Raw genomic sequence first — 17,286 nt, 5'->3', positions numbered from 1 at the left:
ATATCAGTCATCACGTGTGTGGCTCTGGACTCACCAGAGCAGATGGTGCCTCTTGCTTAGCGAGATCGAGGGCTGACGGTTAGTGTAGTGAGTGGTGCAGGCGAGGGAAGGAGGGGAAGAGGCAACAGGACACACCTGTAGGAAAGCAGGTCTCGTTAGGTCCACAGAAAAATGCATCTAACAGTAAACTTCCACTTAATCTGCATAAACTTCCACTTAATCTGCATAACTGTGCGGTTCCCGAGGGCCCTGCAAAGATGTGGATCTGTTTCTCATGGAAAAGGCTGACAGGCAATCACTGCCTCTTCACTCCTACGCCCAAACCCATCCCGCTGCGCTCCCACTTCTTCCAGTGCTCCGGACTGGAGTGAAACACCAAGCACCTTCCAGGGCTCTGGAGATGATAGGCTCGCTCTTAGAAACCACGCAGAGTTTATTAAAAGTTAGGATGGGAAGTACAGCCCGCTTCAAAGTTTCCCTGAAGAAAAAATCCCAACCAGGGAAAGTTTAGAAGCAAAATGATTTCTCCTCCCCCAGCAAAGGGAGTTTCGGTTTTTGTTTTTCATGTCTTGCTCTCTTGCTTCACATACCGTGCTGTGGAACAGCAGCTGAGCTTGCAAATACTTCTGGAGGAAAAGGGCTGTTTTGCTTGAAGCTATGCCTGTCCTAGAGGGAAAGCCGTGTGTTTGTAAGAGTCCCAACTCCTGTGTTTTAACTAACTGAGGAAAAATGGTGTTTAACATCCCTTTGGCAAGCGTGTGTGGCATGTACGTTTCCCAGCTCAAACTGGAGCCTGACCGTTCATGCTCACCTCCCGTGCACGCCTGTGTGGGCAGGCTCATGGCCGCAGCCCCAGGCATGCCGCAGCCCTCCCGGCAACATCTGGTGGGGCTGTTTGGGGAAAGTTTGTGGGCTGACCCACAGCAGGGGCAGGAGCTTACTGTGGTTTGCCCACTGAGGGCTTCCCTGCGGTGAAAAGGGAGGGAGGGAAGGCCTTTGCCTCTTGGCTGGTTTATGAAGGGTAAATACACAGCTCTGCAGGACTCGCAGCAAGAGGCACTTGGGTGACAGCCGAGTGTCCTGCTTGGAGGTGGGCTTGATGTGTGAGTGACTCACGGGGGCAGGAAAGCCATCATTGTAGTGAAGAACAGATGTGAAATATATTAACTGGAGCCCTCTTCTCTCCAAGATTTCCTTCAGCACCCCCCCTCGCTTCTGTCTTCTCAAGGACTCCATTATTTCACACCGGAGAATGAAGTGAGAGTTCAGGATTTTCTCTCTCTCTGGAGAGATCCTCTGGGATTTACATTTTACTTGTACCTTCTAAGTAATGGATTGAGGCCCTTGAAACTGGAAAACACAGAGAGAAAAATAAAGCTTAGAGCCTGTTATATTTACCATACCTGTCAATGAAGGTAGAAGCAAAAAGCTTTAAAAATAAGTAGGCTATTTCAACAGCCAGGCCCCTGGCGAAATTGCTGTCTGACTTCCCTCACAGAACAGCTTGGAGTTTCCAAAAGCGTTACCCACCCATGGTGTTTATCCGTCTGAGTTGGACTTTTGCATGCCAAGGACTTGTCAAACGGACTTCTCACAAAGCTTTCTAGAGGTGACTTGGCTGTAGGGTGCCCAGCCTGATGTGGTTTCCAGGAACCTGGTTTCCTGAAGGGACTGACCATAGCACTCTTCACCCATCAAAATTCAAAAACCCCCTCCTAAATGTCTTCTCTCTATCATGATCTCAGTAGCCTAAAGACAGCAGCCACAACAGTTTCCCAAAAATAACATGTCAGCAACTTTCAGAGTTTCGTGATTTGTAAATGCCTCTGTGATCAACCTCAGACTTCCTCAGAAATTCTCCAGGGGGAACAGCTCTTACAGATCACAAGGAAAGTACTTTTTTTTTCTTTTTTTTTCTCTTTTTTTCAGATATCTAGAGGGGATGTCCAAATGATTCCTCTTCTGAGAGCTGCCTTGATCTTTTTTTTTAATGAGGAAATTTTCCAGCATATAAATTGGTAGATTTATGTCACTCCAACTGCTCCTGCTTGTCTTGAAAATGATAAAATACACTGAGATGCTGCTTGAGTGCCTATATGGGGAGTTACACATGTAACACTACAGAAATATAGTTTATATTGCTCAGCCATGCTGTAAATTCCTGCTTAGCCCTTAGACCCAAGTCACAGTGTCCTCGTGCTGTCATGACTTGAGGGCTTAAATGTGGTTTCAGAAACATCGCTTCATGTGGCCAAGCTTGCGTAGACACTGTTTGGTTAGAGCTGCAGAGAGAAGGTTGAGAGGGGATTTTGGGAGGCTGGCAAACCCTTTGCCCTGTTATTTTGTCACTCAAGAGAGGCTCTTTTATGTCCTTCACACTGACCCACAAGTGCCCCATGAAAAATCTGATTTCTGCTCAGATCAACACAGAGGGGGGAAAATAAAAGAATTAAAAAGGAGAGGTGTTGTCCTACCAGTGAAGGCAGTTGCAGAGATGGGAGTGACCGAACAGATCTGATGGGAGGAGCACTGGCTCCTACACGTAGGGATTTTCCCTGTGACAGGGAACTTCAAGATAAGCCATCTGGGGGGATTCCCCAGCCTGCCTCCAGAAATAGCACTCTAGAAGCAGTAGCAGTTTCACTCTGCTCTCAGTGTCCAGCCTGCAAAGAGGCACCCTGTTGCTGCTCTGTGATCTGAAGCAGTAAGAGCCATGTCTTGGGGAGTCTACGCTCTGCTCATCGTCCTGTGCAATGGTAAGTGGGGAGCCTTGCATTTTTCCTTCTGGTCTTTCACATTTATTTGTGGGGCTATGTTTTGGGAAGACAGGAAGGATTACCTAAGCAACCTCTTTTAAAGGTGATGTGTACCTGTGCTTTGCAGTTAGGTGCTTGATCCGTGGGGCTTCCGTGGCGATCCCAGACATTGCTGTGAGATGTGCTGAAGAAGTGCTGCTGCCCTGTAAAGTTCTTCAGGACTCCTCAATCACCTACCAGACAGTGTCTTGGTATAAAGTAAGAAAAAAGCCCAAGTTACTTGAGCAGTCTGCTTTGCTTTCCTACCTGATCCTGGCTTGTCTTGTACAAAATGGGTTATTTTATGAAGAGGCATCCTCCTGCCAGGGCAGCAGAGATAAGGCAGCAATGAAAGCATCTGAGCTGGTCACAGGGAATGGGTGTTTTCCATGTCATTGTAGACAGAGTATTTGAGCATGATCTCTGAATTGCTCTTGGCCTGCTTTTCTATCTAACAGTTGCTGGCTGCCAGGGATTAGAATTCAGGCGATGCCCCGTGTGCAGCCTGCCAAATACTACTCCAAAGAGGTGTCTTACCAGGATTTTTCTTCAGAGCAAAAAATGGTGTTTAAAACTTCCAACATCAATGACGTTGTCCCTTAGTTAATCTCCCCCCAAACAGGAGCTGATTTTTCTTTGAAATAGAGGAACTAAACAACTGCTTGCTATTCTTTATGGAGATTTGGCTAGTGAGGGTGGGCATAAAGGCAGGGTATGCAGAAGTCAGATGGAGAGCTAGAAATTCTGATTTATCTCTTTGCAGTCACGAAGCAAAAGTCCCATCTTGACTGTCCTGATTCATAATTCCCATTTCCAAAGCAGGAAAGCCCTGCTGACCACCTGTTTGCAGGGGGGGCTACAAGGTTCAATCAGCTAATGAGCAGAGAAGTCCTTCTCAAAACTTCTCATAGAAAGAGGCAGAGCTGCCCAGTGGTTGAAGAAGTGGCTGTTGACTTGCGGTATGGCACTGTGTATTTGCATCTCAGTGCGTAGTTTCAGCTTATGGTGTGAGCCAAGGTAACAGGGAAAAAAAGATGGTTTTGTTTCCCTGCATTCCCCACTCCCAGTGATGCACTCCTGCCACTTACCATGGGTCAGTTCTGGTGGTCCTCTGGTCGCATGTTAAAGTCAACTCTCTGTTGCTTGTTGTAATAGTGGAAAAATCAATCTGTGAATAAAGATTTTGTGGGTTACAGAGTTGAATTACTTTCCCATGTGATGGGAAAGCAGTGGAAGGGAAAAAAAATGTTGCTTTCTATGGGTGGAAACTGTTAATTTATCTCTGCCAGAACATATAGCCACAGCCTTGGCTTCCTCAGCAGTTTGGTCAGGTAGTTTTAAAATTATTCCCTATGGTAAACCAACAAACAGTGTTATTAGATAGGGCTTCTGTGGTTGAAACTTGCAATGCATCTGAGTTTCAGTGCTGGTACTACAAAGAGCATCTGCCTACTGACTAAACGACAACTGCAACCCAAAGGTACCTAATTCTGAAAGAGCTGTTTCAAACATCTGGCTACCAGCCCATCAGCATGTGCACCTATAGTCTCCTTCTTGTTCCAAAATGCTTAACTAAGCATGGGTGGGAGACAGAGAGGAGGGAATAATGCATTTGGTTGAACATTACTTTGGGAGCTGGGGTAGGCGTCAACTTATACTTTTTTACTTTCTGCTTCAAAAGTTGGATAAGGACATGTATTTTCCATACAGATACATGCTGATTATTTAAGGCCCCATGTTTCCACAGAGTCTGGGCAGGGCAGGGAGCTCAGTGGAGGCAAAGCGTGCTGCCTGGTGGGCTCTGGAGGAGTTGAGCAGCAGTGATAAGAGGTGGGGGACAAATAAATAGGGAGGTTGACTAGATCCCTGAAAATTCTCCCCTAAACTAGCATTGGAAGTCAAAAAATGAAAACAGTTTCAGCAGGCTGAAGTGTAGGGCAGCAAATGGGAGCCAAAAGCCATTGCCCTGATGAAAGAGTGTAAGGAAACCCTGTAGACCTAATTCTGTGTTGTCTTGTAGCTCTTTACAGATCCCCCGGGGCATAAAACAACTGCCCATGCAGGGGAGGGTGATATCAGATGATGCCTTTTGTGTGTGACCCTTCCTTGGCATCCCTTGCCAGTGCTACTTCCCTTTGCAGCAGTCAGCTGTTACAGTCCAGACTGCCACTGCAAGTCCCCTGCCCTGTCCCACCAACCTCCTCTCCCTCCACGGGCTCCTCGCTCTTCCAGCTTCATACATTTGGCTCAGGCACAGACTGTTTTGCCAGTGCTCAGCACGACAGGACCTCATGCTTTTTTCCTCTGCCGGCACTGCCGAAACTACAAGAAGTAACAAAACCTAGCTACCTACCATCCTCGAGGGCTGATGGCACTAATCATGGTACCACAGTCTTCCAGTTACTCATCCCAGCAGGGAGGTGGGAAGTGGGGACAGGCAGTTAATGACACTCTTGTGATGCTAGCCCAAGCCACAGTCACAGCCATACTAGTAAAAGCACAGTGCCAAAGCTAAAAAAGTCTGACTCTTGGCAGGAAAAAGTAATTTAGGGTCAGTATTTTGTGCTGAAGAAGCGATACTTCTTCTAATTTTGGGGCTAGCTAAATAGGCAGTGGCTTGAAGCTCTCCTCTCCTCTGCTGTCCCCACCCGACACTGCAAAAGGAGGGTGAAGGAATGGCAGAGCATGACTGGGCTACCCAACACAAAGAACTAATCTGTTATTTAAAAAACAACTACTGAAGGATTAATCAATAAACACCACGCATACCCCCAAAGGGCTAATTAGAAGGTAATTCCAACAAACGGTATGAAATTTCAGACTGTAAAGTTCAAGCAGCTGTTAGGCTAAATCTTTTGTATGAGGTAACTTTGAACCGTGCAGTAAATGCAAGCAATTAACCTTTGCTTCTGCTGCTTTAAAAAAATGGTGGCGACGACGTTACGGTGCTGCACGTGCAGCTGCTCGTGCAGGGGGGACACTTGGCAAACAAACCTCTCCTTTCCACTGGCATGTCCGCACACTCCAACTAATTAAGTGGCGCTTTTAAATAGTTTGTTACGATCTGCTTTAAAAAAAAAAAAAAAAAAAAAGATACTATTTAAAAGTACTTGCTTTTTTGGTTCTGTATGGAGAAATGATTGTTGAAAGGAGTTAGTATTGCGGTGTCAAAATCCAACGGGATGTAAAAAAGAAGGATTGCATTCAACAGTTCCTTCACTTCTGCTAATGCCTCGTACTGCAAAGAGGCATGCATGCTTTGAACTTGTTGTGCGCCCAGTATCCTTGGAGCTAATTAGATTATTCTCATGCATGAGGTCCCACGTGTAAGTAGTTCTGTGCAGAATCAGGACCACAGTCAGGCAGCTCAGACAAAATGGTTTTTACTTAGAAATACTTCAAGTTGGTAGAAGGTAGAGCACCAAGTCCTCTCCCAGCCTGGTGCAGCTTTTCATTCTGTTTCATGTGGCCATGAAAAATTAAGAAAGTTCGTAATGATGATACCATTCAAGTATGGCTCATTTTTAGGAGTGCTGGGGAGCCTACGTGCCATAAAAGCATATATGAGCAGTGTGGAAGTTTACCAGCTGAGAAGTCTGAAAAGAAAAAAAAAAAAAAAAAGAAAAAATAACTGGGGCATTTTTGTATAAGCACCCAGGCGCTGGGGATTGTGTATGGCAATCCTGGTTTGCATCTCCACGGCCCACCTATGAAACAAGAATCTGGGCAACGAAACTTCACTTACCTTTCTGCCTTGTAGGGCTGTTGAAAACTGAACAATTTCTCTTTGTGTAGTACATGGAAAAGGAGAACCACTTCATAAACCCTCATAATTTTCACTTTATATCCAGTTTGAAAACCTAGTTTAAACACACACAAATGAAGTCCCGGTGGATATTTCACTATTTTGTTCATGTGATAGCCAGAAAAGTCTTAATCTAAAACAAATCTTGAGGAAGAGGAGAGAAGGCTGTACTTCAGTGCAGAGAAGTCTGTTAACTTTATAACACTTCCCTGCAAAATATAAAATTGTGGCAGAATTAAAGGGGGAAGTCATATTGCTAAGTAAGAATAAATGTTCTAGACATTTAATATTAATTGCACCTTCCTTCAAAGGAAATGGCTTTTGCTAAACACGCATAGCTGTTATCTATTAGCATAAGTAAATAGCTGCTAATTTCTTCAGTCTGATTTCTAACACACCCAGAGAAATGCAGTCAAACGGTCCTCAGACATCTATTCAGCTCCAAGTAGCTCCCACACACTGGTGATTTAGAGAGGAAGGGAGCAGTGGAAATTATTTCATAACCAAAACAGTTCTTTTGGTTGACAGGAGTTAGCGTCGGATGCCCTTAGCTAAAAAACCCAAACAGCCAAAACAATAAAGAGGCTGTGTGACCGAGTCGGGGCTTTTCCAGCTGACTCATGTGTCACATGCAGTTGCAGTTCCTTTGCTGTTGTTGTGGGGTTGGATTTTAGTTTTCCTTTTCCTCTGGTCCCTCCCCCCCCTCAAGCACAGAAAACATTCACATGTGTCCACAATTTATGTCTGGGGTTTTTTTTTTCAAATTTAACATTGGTATCTCTACATGATACTGTATAGGAACCATATGGATGTACTTTCAGCACTAATCAAATGTGAAAGTGCTTTTATGCTGAAAAATACACCTATTAAGCGGTTTCAGCTCAATTGTGATCCATTATATGTTGGCTATTGGGCAATGCCAGATTTCTAGATATTTTGCTTCAGAAAATAAATTCCTTCTGGCCTTGTATAGCTTTTAGATCTCTTCAGCAGTCCGAAATTTCAACTTGGCCATTATTCCTGGTATAATTTGAAACAAAACAATTTTTACAATCATCCCACCCTCAGAAGAAAATAAATTAATGCTAATACATTCCACCTTTAAACTGACATCAGGTTTGGACCTGAACCGTTATGTTTGAAATAAAAATTTGCTTTTATGGGAGAAGTGGATTATATTGGCACTTTGATTTACCTGGGAGCCAATGTACCACCTTAGTCTGGAAAAGTTTGATGAGAAAAGGTATTTAATGAGAGTAGAAAACATGAGTTAACAACTGCCTGCTTTCACATGTACATGATAAAATTAAGTTTTAATTGATTAGTTGGGCGTAAGTACTACAGCATAGGTGAACTGCCTCTGTGTAGTAGCACTAGCATGTAATGCTGTAGCAGTTTTCAAGACTGCAGCTAAAACCCAACCAGTTGGACTGAGAAAAGTGTTCATCCCCCTTCTCCCACCTTGTTTTTAGTTCTCTGAAAAACAAATATTTGCTGAAGAGCAGTTAAATTCTGGAGGACTAATTATTCTACCTATTTCTTGTAATTCATCCAGGCAGAGAACAGAAATCAGCTCAGCAGTATTTTCAATCAAAGCTATCTGTTCAATCAAAACTACCATTTTAATATCCACTCTATCACCACCACTATTCTTACCCAAAAGCTCCAGGCTAGGAGAAACTTAACAGGAATCAGTCCATTGACTGCAGAAATGCATGTGGGAAAATCGCAACCTCTTTAGACCAAGTGTTTCCAAGCTTTCGGGAACTAGGATAACTTTCAATTAAACTCACTAAAATAAGGCAACTAGAGCTGGTGGCTCAGAGCTGCGTCCAGTCAGGTTTGAATATCTTGAGGGAGATTTTCCCTGGAGACTCCCCACCCTTTCTGGGCGGCCCATTCCAGTGTTCAGCCACCCCCACAGTAACAACGGGTTTTCTTATGTTTAAATGGAATTTCCTGAGTTTCAGTTTGTGCCCCTTGCCTCTTGTCTCTGGAGGCTGCTGAGAAGACTCTGGCTCCAGCTGCTTTATCCCCCTGGCAATCAGGTACATATTGACAAGATGCCCCCAAGCCTGGTCTCCTCCAGGCTGAAGAGCCCCGGCTCTCCCAGCCTCTCCTCATATGCCAGATGCCCCAAGTCATTAATCACCTCTGTAGCCTTTTGCTGGACTCTCCAGTACGCCTGTGTCTCTCTCATACTGGGGAGCCCAGCACTGGACCCAGCACTCCAGGTGTGTCTCACCAGGACTGAGCAGAGGGGACAGTCACCTCCCTCCATCTGCTGGAGACAGCAGCTGCCTTTGCCACAGGGGCTCATCACTGGCTCGGGGTCCACTTGGTGGGGGTCCACTTGGTGTCCCCCAGGACAACAGCAGGTTGGCCCCAGCCTGTCCTGGTGCCTGGGGTTATTCCTTGCCAGGGGCAGGACCTGGCACCATCCATTTGCTGAACATCGTGAGGTTCCTCCCAGCCCACGTCCCCAGCCTGCTGAGGTCCCTCTGGATGGCAGCATGACCCTCTGGTGTATCAGCCAGTCCTCCCAGCTTCCTATCATCTGCAAACTTGCTGAGCTTGTCCTCTATCCCAGTGGCCAGGCCGTTGATGAAGGTGTTGGACAGTGTTGGCCCCTGGGGCCAGCATTTCCTCTCAATCCATGGAGGTGATGGAAAACAACAGACTTCGGCCCGCAGCTGATTTCTGGAAAACACCTGTCACAGACATTGCCGTTGGCCAATGTATATGTGACAATAAACATAAACTCACATATCTTTTGTTGTTTAATTTTCTTAATGGGTACTTTTATTTATGCAGATAGGCAGAATGATGCTGCCAGCCTGCAGGTCTCCAATTTCCCAACAAAATTCTTGCTTCAGTAACCCCCAGCAGCCAGCCTGGCAAAGAGACCCTTTTTATGCAAATAGATTCAGTAGCATTTCAACCGGTCCCCACGCGAGTCATGATTTGCCTTTTGAACTTTGGTAAAGCCATTAACAGCAAACATGGGAGCAGGAGGAGCCCAGCCCCCTCCTCTCCTCCCTTCGGAGGTGGGGAGCAGGGGAGCCGGTGCTGCAGCTTGCTCGCCAGTGAGGTGGAAGGGAAACGAAATGCAACCAAAATGCAGGAGGAAAACATTTTATCGCAGATTAAAGAAGAGGATGGTCCCTACACAAGTGGATTGCTGCCACCAACAGCGCTTGCTTCCATCCCTCTAAGCTTGTGTGGAACTAATTAGGTAAAACCCCTAGCATTTACCTTGGGCTGTGGTATCACCTGGAGGACACTTGGCATGAATTAGTGCTGGATTACCATAGGAGCTTGAGCTGCAAAATGATCTGTCTAGTGAGAGTCTGCCAAGTAATTCACAGGAGGTGGCAAACAAAGTGGCATTTCCATGATTTTAATTAGGTTTTGGGGGAAAAGAGGTTAGCTTGAATAGAGCAAGAGGCAGAGCGATGACCTTACCGAACATCTCATGGACTTCCTTCTACACCGCTGGGATATGGGGACACACTCTGCAAATTGGCTCAGATGTTTCTCCCTACTTAGAGAATTTAAAAAGGGAGGGGTTGATGGTTTTTTGGTAAGATAATAGGAGATAAGATTGCAGTGGAAAAAGCGCTGGTTCAGGCATCAGAGAAGGGGTTGCTATGACCTCTGAGGGATGGATGTGCTGTGTGTAGAGGCTGGAAAAATGCCACCAGATGTCCCTGTAGCCTAAAAAATGTAAGGAGGCTGCTGGGCACACCAGCACCACCTCCGACTGCCTTGCCTGCCTTTGCTCTTCAGTAAAGGGGAGATTTAATGCAGAAAGAGGCATGCAGACCCTGAATTAAACCCACAAGTGTGAACCGTTCCTCCTCCTCCTCCCCAAATGCAAAGGTTTGTGACCCCATCCAGATTGCAACTAGTTTCTTGACAAGTGAGGGAGCCAGGTTAGGTCACAACGTCACTTTTTCTTCTATTTTGGGGAAAGGCATGTTGTTAGCACAGCTTTGTGGACACTGTTTTGCCTTGCACAGAGCAGGTCTGCGTAAGGCACAGTTCTGACTTGATTGTCTTCAGGGTCACCGTCACTGTGCTTGTGACAGCGGCTGAGAACCCTGGAAAACTTTGGTTGCAATAATCAATCCTATCCCTCAGTGTCCCTATAAATCAGGGAAGTTAAATAATTTACCAAAAATTTCACTGCGAATAAGCACATGGTCAGGCATAGGATGCACGGGCTTAGTTGAGTTCTCCCTTATCCTGGCAGTGGTGATTACAACTGCACGCAGAAAGATCAAAGTGTTTTCTGATTCCCAGGTTGCAGCCACGAGAATCACAGCACCGTTTGCCACCCAAGACAGCAATTATTTATGCTACCAGTGAATTAAGAAAAAAAAAAAAAAAGAGCAAAACTGATATTCTGTGTGTAGCTCAGATATCCTATCTTTATTTTAGGCCAATGCAAAGGGCAGCCAGGCTGGTTCTCTTTATTGCCCTGCAGACAGTTTTAAATTTCAGTGAGGAAGGGGGTGGTAAGGGAAGGGAGAGTGGCAAAAATTAGATCTGAGGGAGGTCAGCTCTATCCACTTAACTGCTATTGACCCACATGTAACGAGAGCTGAGCTCAGCCTGGGTATTGGAATTCCTCTGGCTGCATCTCTATGTGCAGAGCCTGAAAATACCTCAATCCCCGTGGCACAGTGAAGTCCCCACAGCCTGAAAACCACCGTCGATACCGCTTGTCTCATCGCTGCTCGGGGCTGAGCAAAATAAGCAAGAAGCTGGGGTAAATTTACTGGGGGATTAAGAGGAAGAAGGTAGTTTCTTCCCACTTGCTGGGTAAAGTGTGGAAAGCCCCAGGGAATTACTGCTCCGTGTTTCAGATGGTGCACTAAAAAAACCCCTTTTCTGAGAAAGGATCTTTACAGTTATGAAAATCTTGTGCTTTAGTTTGATTCCCCAGTTCCTGAAAAGTTCCCCAACTTGCAGCTCATTTTACACCATTTTAGGGCTGTAAAAGTATAACGGAGCATCAGGCCCGTGTTTCTGCGCAGAGTTCTGAGTACGCTTTCCTCATGCAAACACGTGAAGGGGAAACCAGATACTCCCAGCCTCAGTATGAGAAAACTGTGTTAATTTTAATAACTTACAGCATAACTGTTATACCCTGGTGCAGTAGCGACACTGATAGAAAGTAAGCGCTGACATGCAACCCAAAAATGTGTCTATTAAAATAAAATAATAATAATAAAAAAGCCTTGGCTTATGTTAGTTATAGGTTTGGCTGAAAAGCTGAGCCTTGGACTGTACGAGCTGGCTCTGGCTCTGCTGGTCCACAGAAAGCCTGAATTCATTACCCGGGAAACCTTCACGGAGGGCACGCTGCCTCGAATCCCAGGGAGCAACATCGATGAATAAGAATGGACATGGGCTAATTCAAACCCTTCTCCCATCTTTCAAATCAAGTTAGTGATTTCTCTCTTCTTTGCGGTTCCCAGCCAACTGTCATTTTCAGTGCATCCTATTGCCCTGCAGTACAAACTGTTCTGGGAATACACTTCATTCCTCCAACAGACTCTCAGCAATGCCAAGGAATGTCGCTCTTCTGGTTACAATTAAGAAATTCAACACAGAAACGCTCCCCAAGTGCACCAGAACCTGCTTGTGACCTTCACGCAAGCGAATCTGAAGGAGTCGAAGCAATTTTTTGTTCTTTGGTTCCAATAAAGAGGGGAAGGGAGGCAGAGGGGGGGAACCCCCATTCCTCCAGAGAAGCACTGTGGTTTCAAGGGTCAGCTGCATGGAAACTGGCACGGGGAGGTGCAGTTTCCAGGGCTGCATTCCCACAGGGAGCCCTGGGCTGCAGGGTGGCTGGGAGGGTGCCAACCAGTGCTGGCAGAGCTGGCGTGCCGTGGCGTGCCTGCCAAGAGAGGCTGGTGGGGTTCCCAGCGCCGCATGGCAGAAAGCGTGCTGGCAGGGCGAGCGGGGGCGGCGCTGGAGCCCACCTGCCTGCTGCCACGCTCTCCTGGCCACCTCTGGTCTCCAGAGCCAGTGCTCAGTGGCGGGGTAGGGCTGACTCAGCTCCATCCCCACGGGCCACTGCTCGAACTCTTCTGGGGCCTCTGCAGAGGCACTCTGAGAGCAAACTGCCGCTGCCCTTTATTGTGTTACATCTCTACCAGGGTTGAGTCCAGGTGGGGCAGATTTAGAAGCTCTTACGGAGTAGCTCTATAGTACCTAGTTCTAAACACACGGTCTATTTAAGCAAAAAAGTATCTACTTTTTGATCGCGAGTGTGAACGTATTAGATGCTTTTGAGGTCCCGTTCCCCTCCAACCCCCCTTCAGCCTCTGCATTATCAGCCATAAGCTGGCTTTAAAACTCTCTTTCCCCTAAAACGCAGGGGGACAGTGTTGCTGAAGATGAGAAATATGTTTGTGTTTCCCAGATGGCTGGAGATGGTGAAGAAATAGCATGGAAAGTCCTTGATGTGGAATCTCATTATCCAAAAGAACTTGGGGGGTCCCTGGAGCTCTCCAACGACACCTACTTTTCGCTGAGGATCAAAAACGCGACCAGCCAGAACAGCGGGACGTATAAGTGCACTTTGGGGGTACAGAGCGGAGAACGCAACCTGAGTGGCACAGTCACGTTAAAAGTAACAGGTACCGTAGAGCCTCTTGATTGTCCCAAGTTCTGCATGGCATTTCATGAAGGTAACAGTCTTAAAATGTTTTACAAGCAGCAGAACAACTTAACACCTTGGTTTACATTTTAGGTTGCCCTGGAATAGAAGATGAAAAATTGAAAAAATACAAAGCCGAGCTTTTCATGCTGACTTGCCTTGGGATTTTTTACTTGCTGCTCATCCTTTTTACCTGTGTAAGTAATTCTCTTTCTCATAAATGAATCAACCAAACCCAACAAAAACCCCAGCACTCATTTTCTCTCCTGGCACCGCCTTAATGCAGCCGGTCAGAAATTTGTGTTCATGGCTAATTTATGATCAAACCCTTTAAATCCTCACACAGTACTTTCAAAGCCAGAGGAAACAGGTGCCTGAGAAACACACGATGGAGTTCCAAAGAGATAAAACATTTCACTGCACCCCAATAAACTCAAACCAGACAGTTATTTTCCTGCACCCCATTGCCTGTTTATGGTTCCAGTTACTCTGAGTAGCCAGCTAAGTCTTTGGTTCAAGGGCACATCAACAGCTCTTCTGGTCTGGTGCTTGGGAACAGCATTTGCCTGAGGTGGGGGCATGAGCCCCCACGATCCTTTCCCCACCTAGGGCATCGCTTTGTGTGATGGCATGATGCACAAGTTCAAGGCTACCTGTTTTTTGACTCCATTTCCATACCTGTGAATCGGGGACAACCCCGTTTCAGACGGGCATTTTTGCAGAGCTCTGTCTTTCTTGTTAAACTGACAGTTTAAGATCCTTGGTAAAGAACCTCCTTGGGGTATTATCCGTACCCTTAATGAGGGCTGGTGGTTCTGGGAAAGGTGGGGAGAGGAGGCATGTGGGAAGCTCACTTGGCAGAGGCAAAGCCAGGCTTTGCCTGCGGTAGCGGTGGAGTCACCCCCCGGCGCAGAGCTCTGCGCCTCCTGGCTGGAAGGCAGCCTGAGCCCTGGGTACTGGTACGATGCAACATGGGCTGCATTTCTAATTAAAACCAAAACAAACCCAACCCCAGCGTTTTGGGAGGTCAGATTTAACTTTTGCTGCCTCTTTCATATTTGCCTTCTTGTTTTGCTCCTCAGCAGATGAATCATAACTGTTGATTGGAGAATATCTAATTAGCTGCAGCTAAATGTAGCTTTTCATGTATCTTCAGGGAGCAATTAAATTTATGTCTGTCTCTTTTTTAGATTGACAATCCTGCCAGTAATTTGTGCTGTTCAGACTAAAGTTTGACAAGATAAATCTTGTAGGAATTTGTTAGGATGAAAGTATGAAAGCAAGGATATCACTCTGAGCAGAACAGGGGCATCTGTCTCTTCTGTGTCCTGAAAGAATTTCAGATCTCTACAGAAACCTCTCCTTCACATATGGAAAAAAAAAAAAAGTCCCAGTTTTAGTGGTGCAGTTAAAAAAAAACAGAGCTGTGTTGTGAAGATAACCACTCAGGTAGAATTACGTGTATCTTACTCCCAGGTTAGATTCAGTCTCAGGTATCAGCCTAGCTTTTGTCAGAATGTGATATTGCCCTGATGTCACAAGTGAGCTTCATTATTTAAAACGCCTGTTAAGTTCTTACAGGTTGCCTTGCCTCCACTAAGCTCCACACACATGAAGTTTAAGGCTGGTTGGCAGGACTGGGGCTTTACTTTGACAACTTGATGAAATTATTTCAGGCACTGGCCTGTATTGAAGGCAGGTGGGAGCACACTTGCAAGAGCCTGATGGAAGGCTTGCTCGTAGGAAAGCTTGAATTACATAGAAATTTTGATTTGTGACTTAAGGCTTTTGTCCTATAAAGCTCCATGACTGAGCAAGAAACAGCAGCATTTCTCTGTGCTGGGTGCTTCTAGTGACAAACAAATGGAAAAAGTGTAATGAGCTATGGTCAGCGAGAAGAAAACCCAAAACTTTCAAACTTTTAAAAAAATTGCCTTTGATAGGAATTCTCAGTTTTAAGCTTTCCTTTCTGTTTTCTCTTTTAGACGTGTCTAAGAAAAGAGAGTATGTCTCCCAATTACCAAAAAAACAGACCAGATTTGAAACACATGCTCACCCCCATCAATGTACATGAAATGACAACTTTCCAGGATTTAAACAGCAACAGCACTTGTAAAAATGAGCTTACTTCAAGTTCTGTCTAAGTTAACATTGCTGGCACCAAGGGGTGACCAGTAGACACGACACAAGCTGGATGGCTGGGTGGTACAGAGAGGAGATAAACGATAATGTACAGCCTCTTCAGAGCAGGTTGAGAGTGCAGGTAGCAGTGATCTGCCTGCACAGGATGAGCCCTCGACAAGGACTGTTAAGCACTACAGTAATTTTGGGGAGCTAGGCGGCTTAGAAATACCGTCACAGCTACACAACGGTGCTACCGTGCTGTTATGAAGTTGGCATCAAATTTATTTCACTTTGCTGTGCAGCTCTCTTGTTCGGAGGGAGAACATGCCTGCGATACAAAGACCAAGTTATAGGGAGGCCACGGCAGTGTGAAGGATTAAGCTCTTCACTGAACTAATAGCTCTCATCTTTCACAAGTAAACACAACAGGTGCTGCTGTATGAAAAGGTGAGTGTGGGGGGCTGTCTGCTCCGAGCCTGGTTCTGGATGGAGTTCCTGCACCGCAAATGGGATCTGGCTTGCCACGTGATGCTCAAGTAAGCTGCAGAGGTGACTTCATCCTCTTGTCCTGGGTGAATCAAATCAATATTTGCTTTTAAATCTCAGAGTGGCAGATAGGCTGAAATGTAAGAAGGGAGAAAATATTCTGGAAATCTTTCTGAAACGAGAGGAACTTTCTTTCTCTGCAAGAGAAACAGAGACACATTTCCCAGAGGTATCTCTAGATAGGTCAATCCATAGGAAGCTTCAACAAGACTGTTAACCTTAAACCAACAAAAACAAGAATGAAGCCGCCCGTGATATTAAGGACATGTAAAGATGACTTATTTTGTGGTTTATTAAAGATGAAGTCAAATGCATGCGACACCTACGTCGGTCAAGTTACAGGAGTGATGATCAAAGATAGCTTGGAAGAAATCAACTCTGTATCTTTGGGATGTATTAAGTCAGCTGTGAGATACAGGAATGGAAGAGGGGGAATAAGAGTGCCTGCTGTTGGTGCTGACCGTGTTTAGTATATGTGAAACAAGGACGTGAGGAAAGCTGGACTCAGGCACACAGTATAAGGGAGAGAAGACTTGTCCTCCTGGACCAAAGAAAGCAGGAGAGATTTGGGAACCTGAAATCAAGGAACATCCCTTATCAGGCTGCTGGTGCAGAAGGTGAAGCAAGAGGAGCCTAGAGTGACTGTGGGTATTTACAACACGACACAAGCATTTGAGCCACAACATGAGAATTCACAAGCACTTAAGGACACGCACAATCTTTTAAAAAAACAAACAAACAAACAAATCCTCCAAGAACTAAATTGCAACATTGGGATTTCTAATGCAGTTTGAAATTCCAGGCTGTTGACAAGGATGGTCTTTCTGTAATCCTTTGACTAATTAATGGTGAAGTGCTGATGGGGAGAAAGCACTGTGCATCACTTAGTATTGCTTCTGTGAGCAGGGTGTATGTCTGCATTGCTGGAGTCCAAGGGATTCCTGACCAGAAAAATTGTTACAAGGGATGTGCAATTTACTTAGAACGTGGTCAATTAATGCTGCATTTTCTTTGCTATAATCAATTTTTACATATAATTGTGTGTAACATACTTGAAACAAAATTTCAGAGGTAACCTACCATTTGTTTCTGTGTGTTGCATACGACAAATAAACCCAGAAATACTAGGTATCAATTGTGTTTTATTTTTACAACCAACATAATTACATTAAATAACGTAGATGCCTGATCCAGCCTCTTCTGCAGGGAGAGGGCATGTACGTGCATATAATTGATTAAGCAACGGATAATTTTATGCATTTCTATAGACCTAAGTTCATTTAAATTTTCCTCCAAATTTCACTTTCTGTCCAAAGTACTTTCTAAAACACCTCTTTCCTACT

At 45.3% G+C, this 17,286-nt stretch overlaps 1 protein-coding gene across 1 annotated transcript; it reads left to right on the top strand.

Moving 5' to 3' along the window:
• Nucleotides 1-2,602: 2,602 nt before the first annotated feature.
• On the top strand, nt 2,603-17,056 carry CD83 (CD83 molecule). The gene is made up of 5 exons (XM_037382338.1): nt 2,603-2,756; nt 2,884-3,014; nt 13,037-13,253; nt 13,367-13,470; nt 15,259-17,056. Exons 1-5 carry the CDS (start codon nt 2,714-2,716, stop codon nt 15,415-15,417), a joined length of 654 nt encoding a protein of 217 aa, XP_037238235.1. The 5' UTR covers nt 2,603-2,713; the 3' UTR covers nt 15,418-17,056.
• The last annotated feature ends 230 nt before the right edge of the window (nt 17,057-17,286 follow it).

This window comes from Falco rusticolus, chromosome 3 (genome assembly GCF_015220075.1).
Source record: "Falco rusticolus isolate bFalRus1 chromosome 3, bFalRus1.pri, whole genome shotgun sequence".
Taxonomy (NCBI): domain Eukaryota; kingdom Metazoa; phylum Chordata; class Aves; order Falconiformes; family Falconidae; genus Falco; species Falco rusticolus.
Note: the sequence above shows the minus strand (reverse complement) of the source record. Positions and strands in the feature narration are given on the sequence as shown.

What these genes read in the sequence shown, in the direction of transcription:
- CD83 (XM_037382338.1), top strand. Translation starts at nt 2,714, where the DNA reads ATGTCTTGGGGAGTCTACGCTCTGCTCATCGTCCTGTGCAATG. An exon ending in AGACAGTGTCTTGGTATAAA is followed by an intron (nt 3,015 to 13,036) that starts GTAAGAAAAAAG and finishes TGTGTTTCCCAG; the next exon opens with ATGGCTGGAGATGGTGAAGA. An exon ending in TGCTCATCCTTTTTACCTGT is followed by an intron (nt 13,471 to 15,258) that starts GTAAGTAATTCT and finishes TTTCTCTTTTAG; the next exon opens with ACGTGTCTAAGAAAAGAGAG.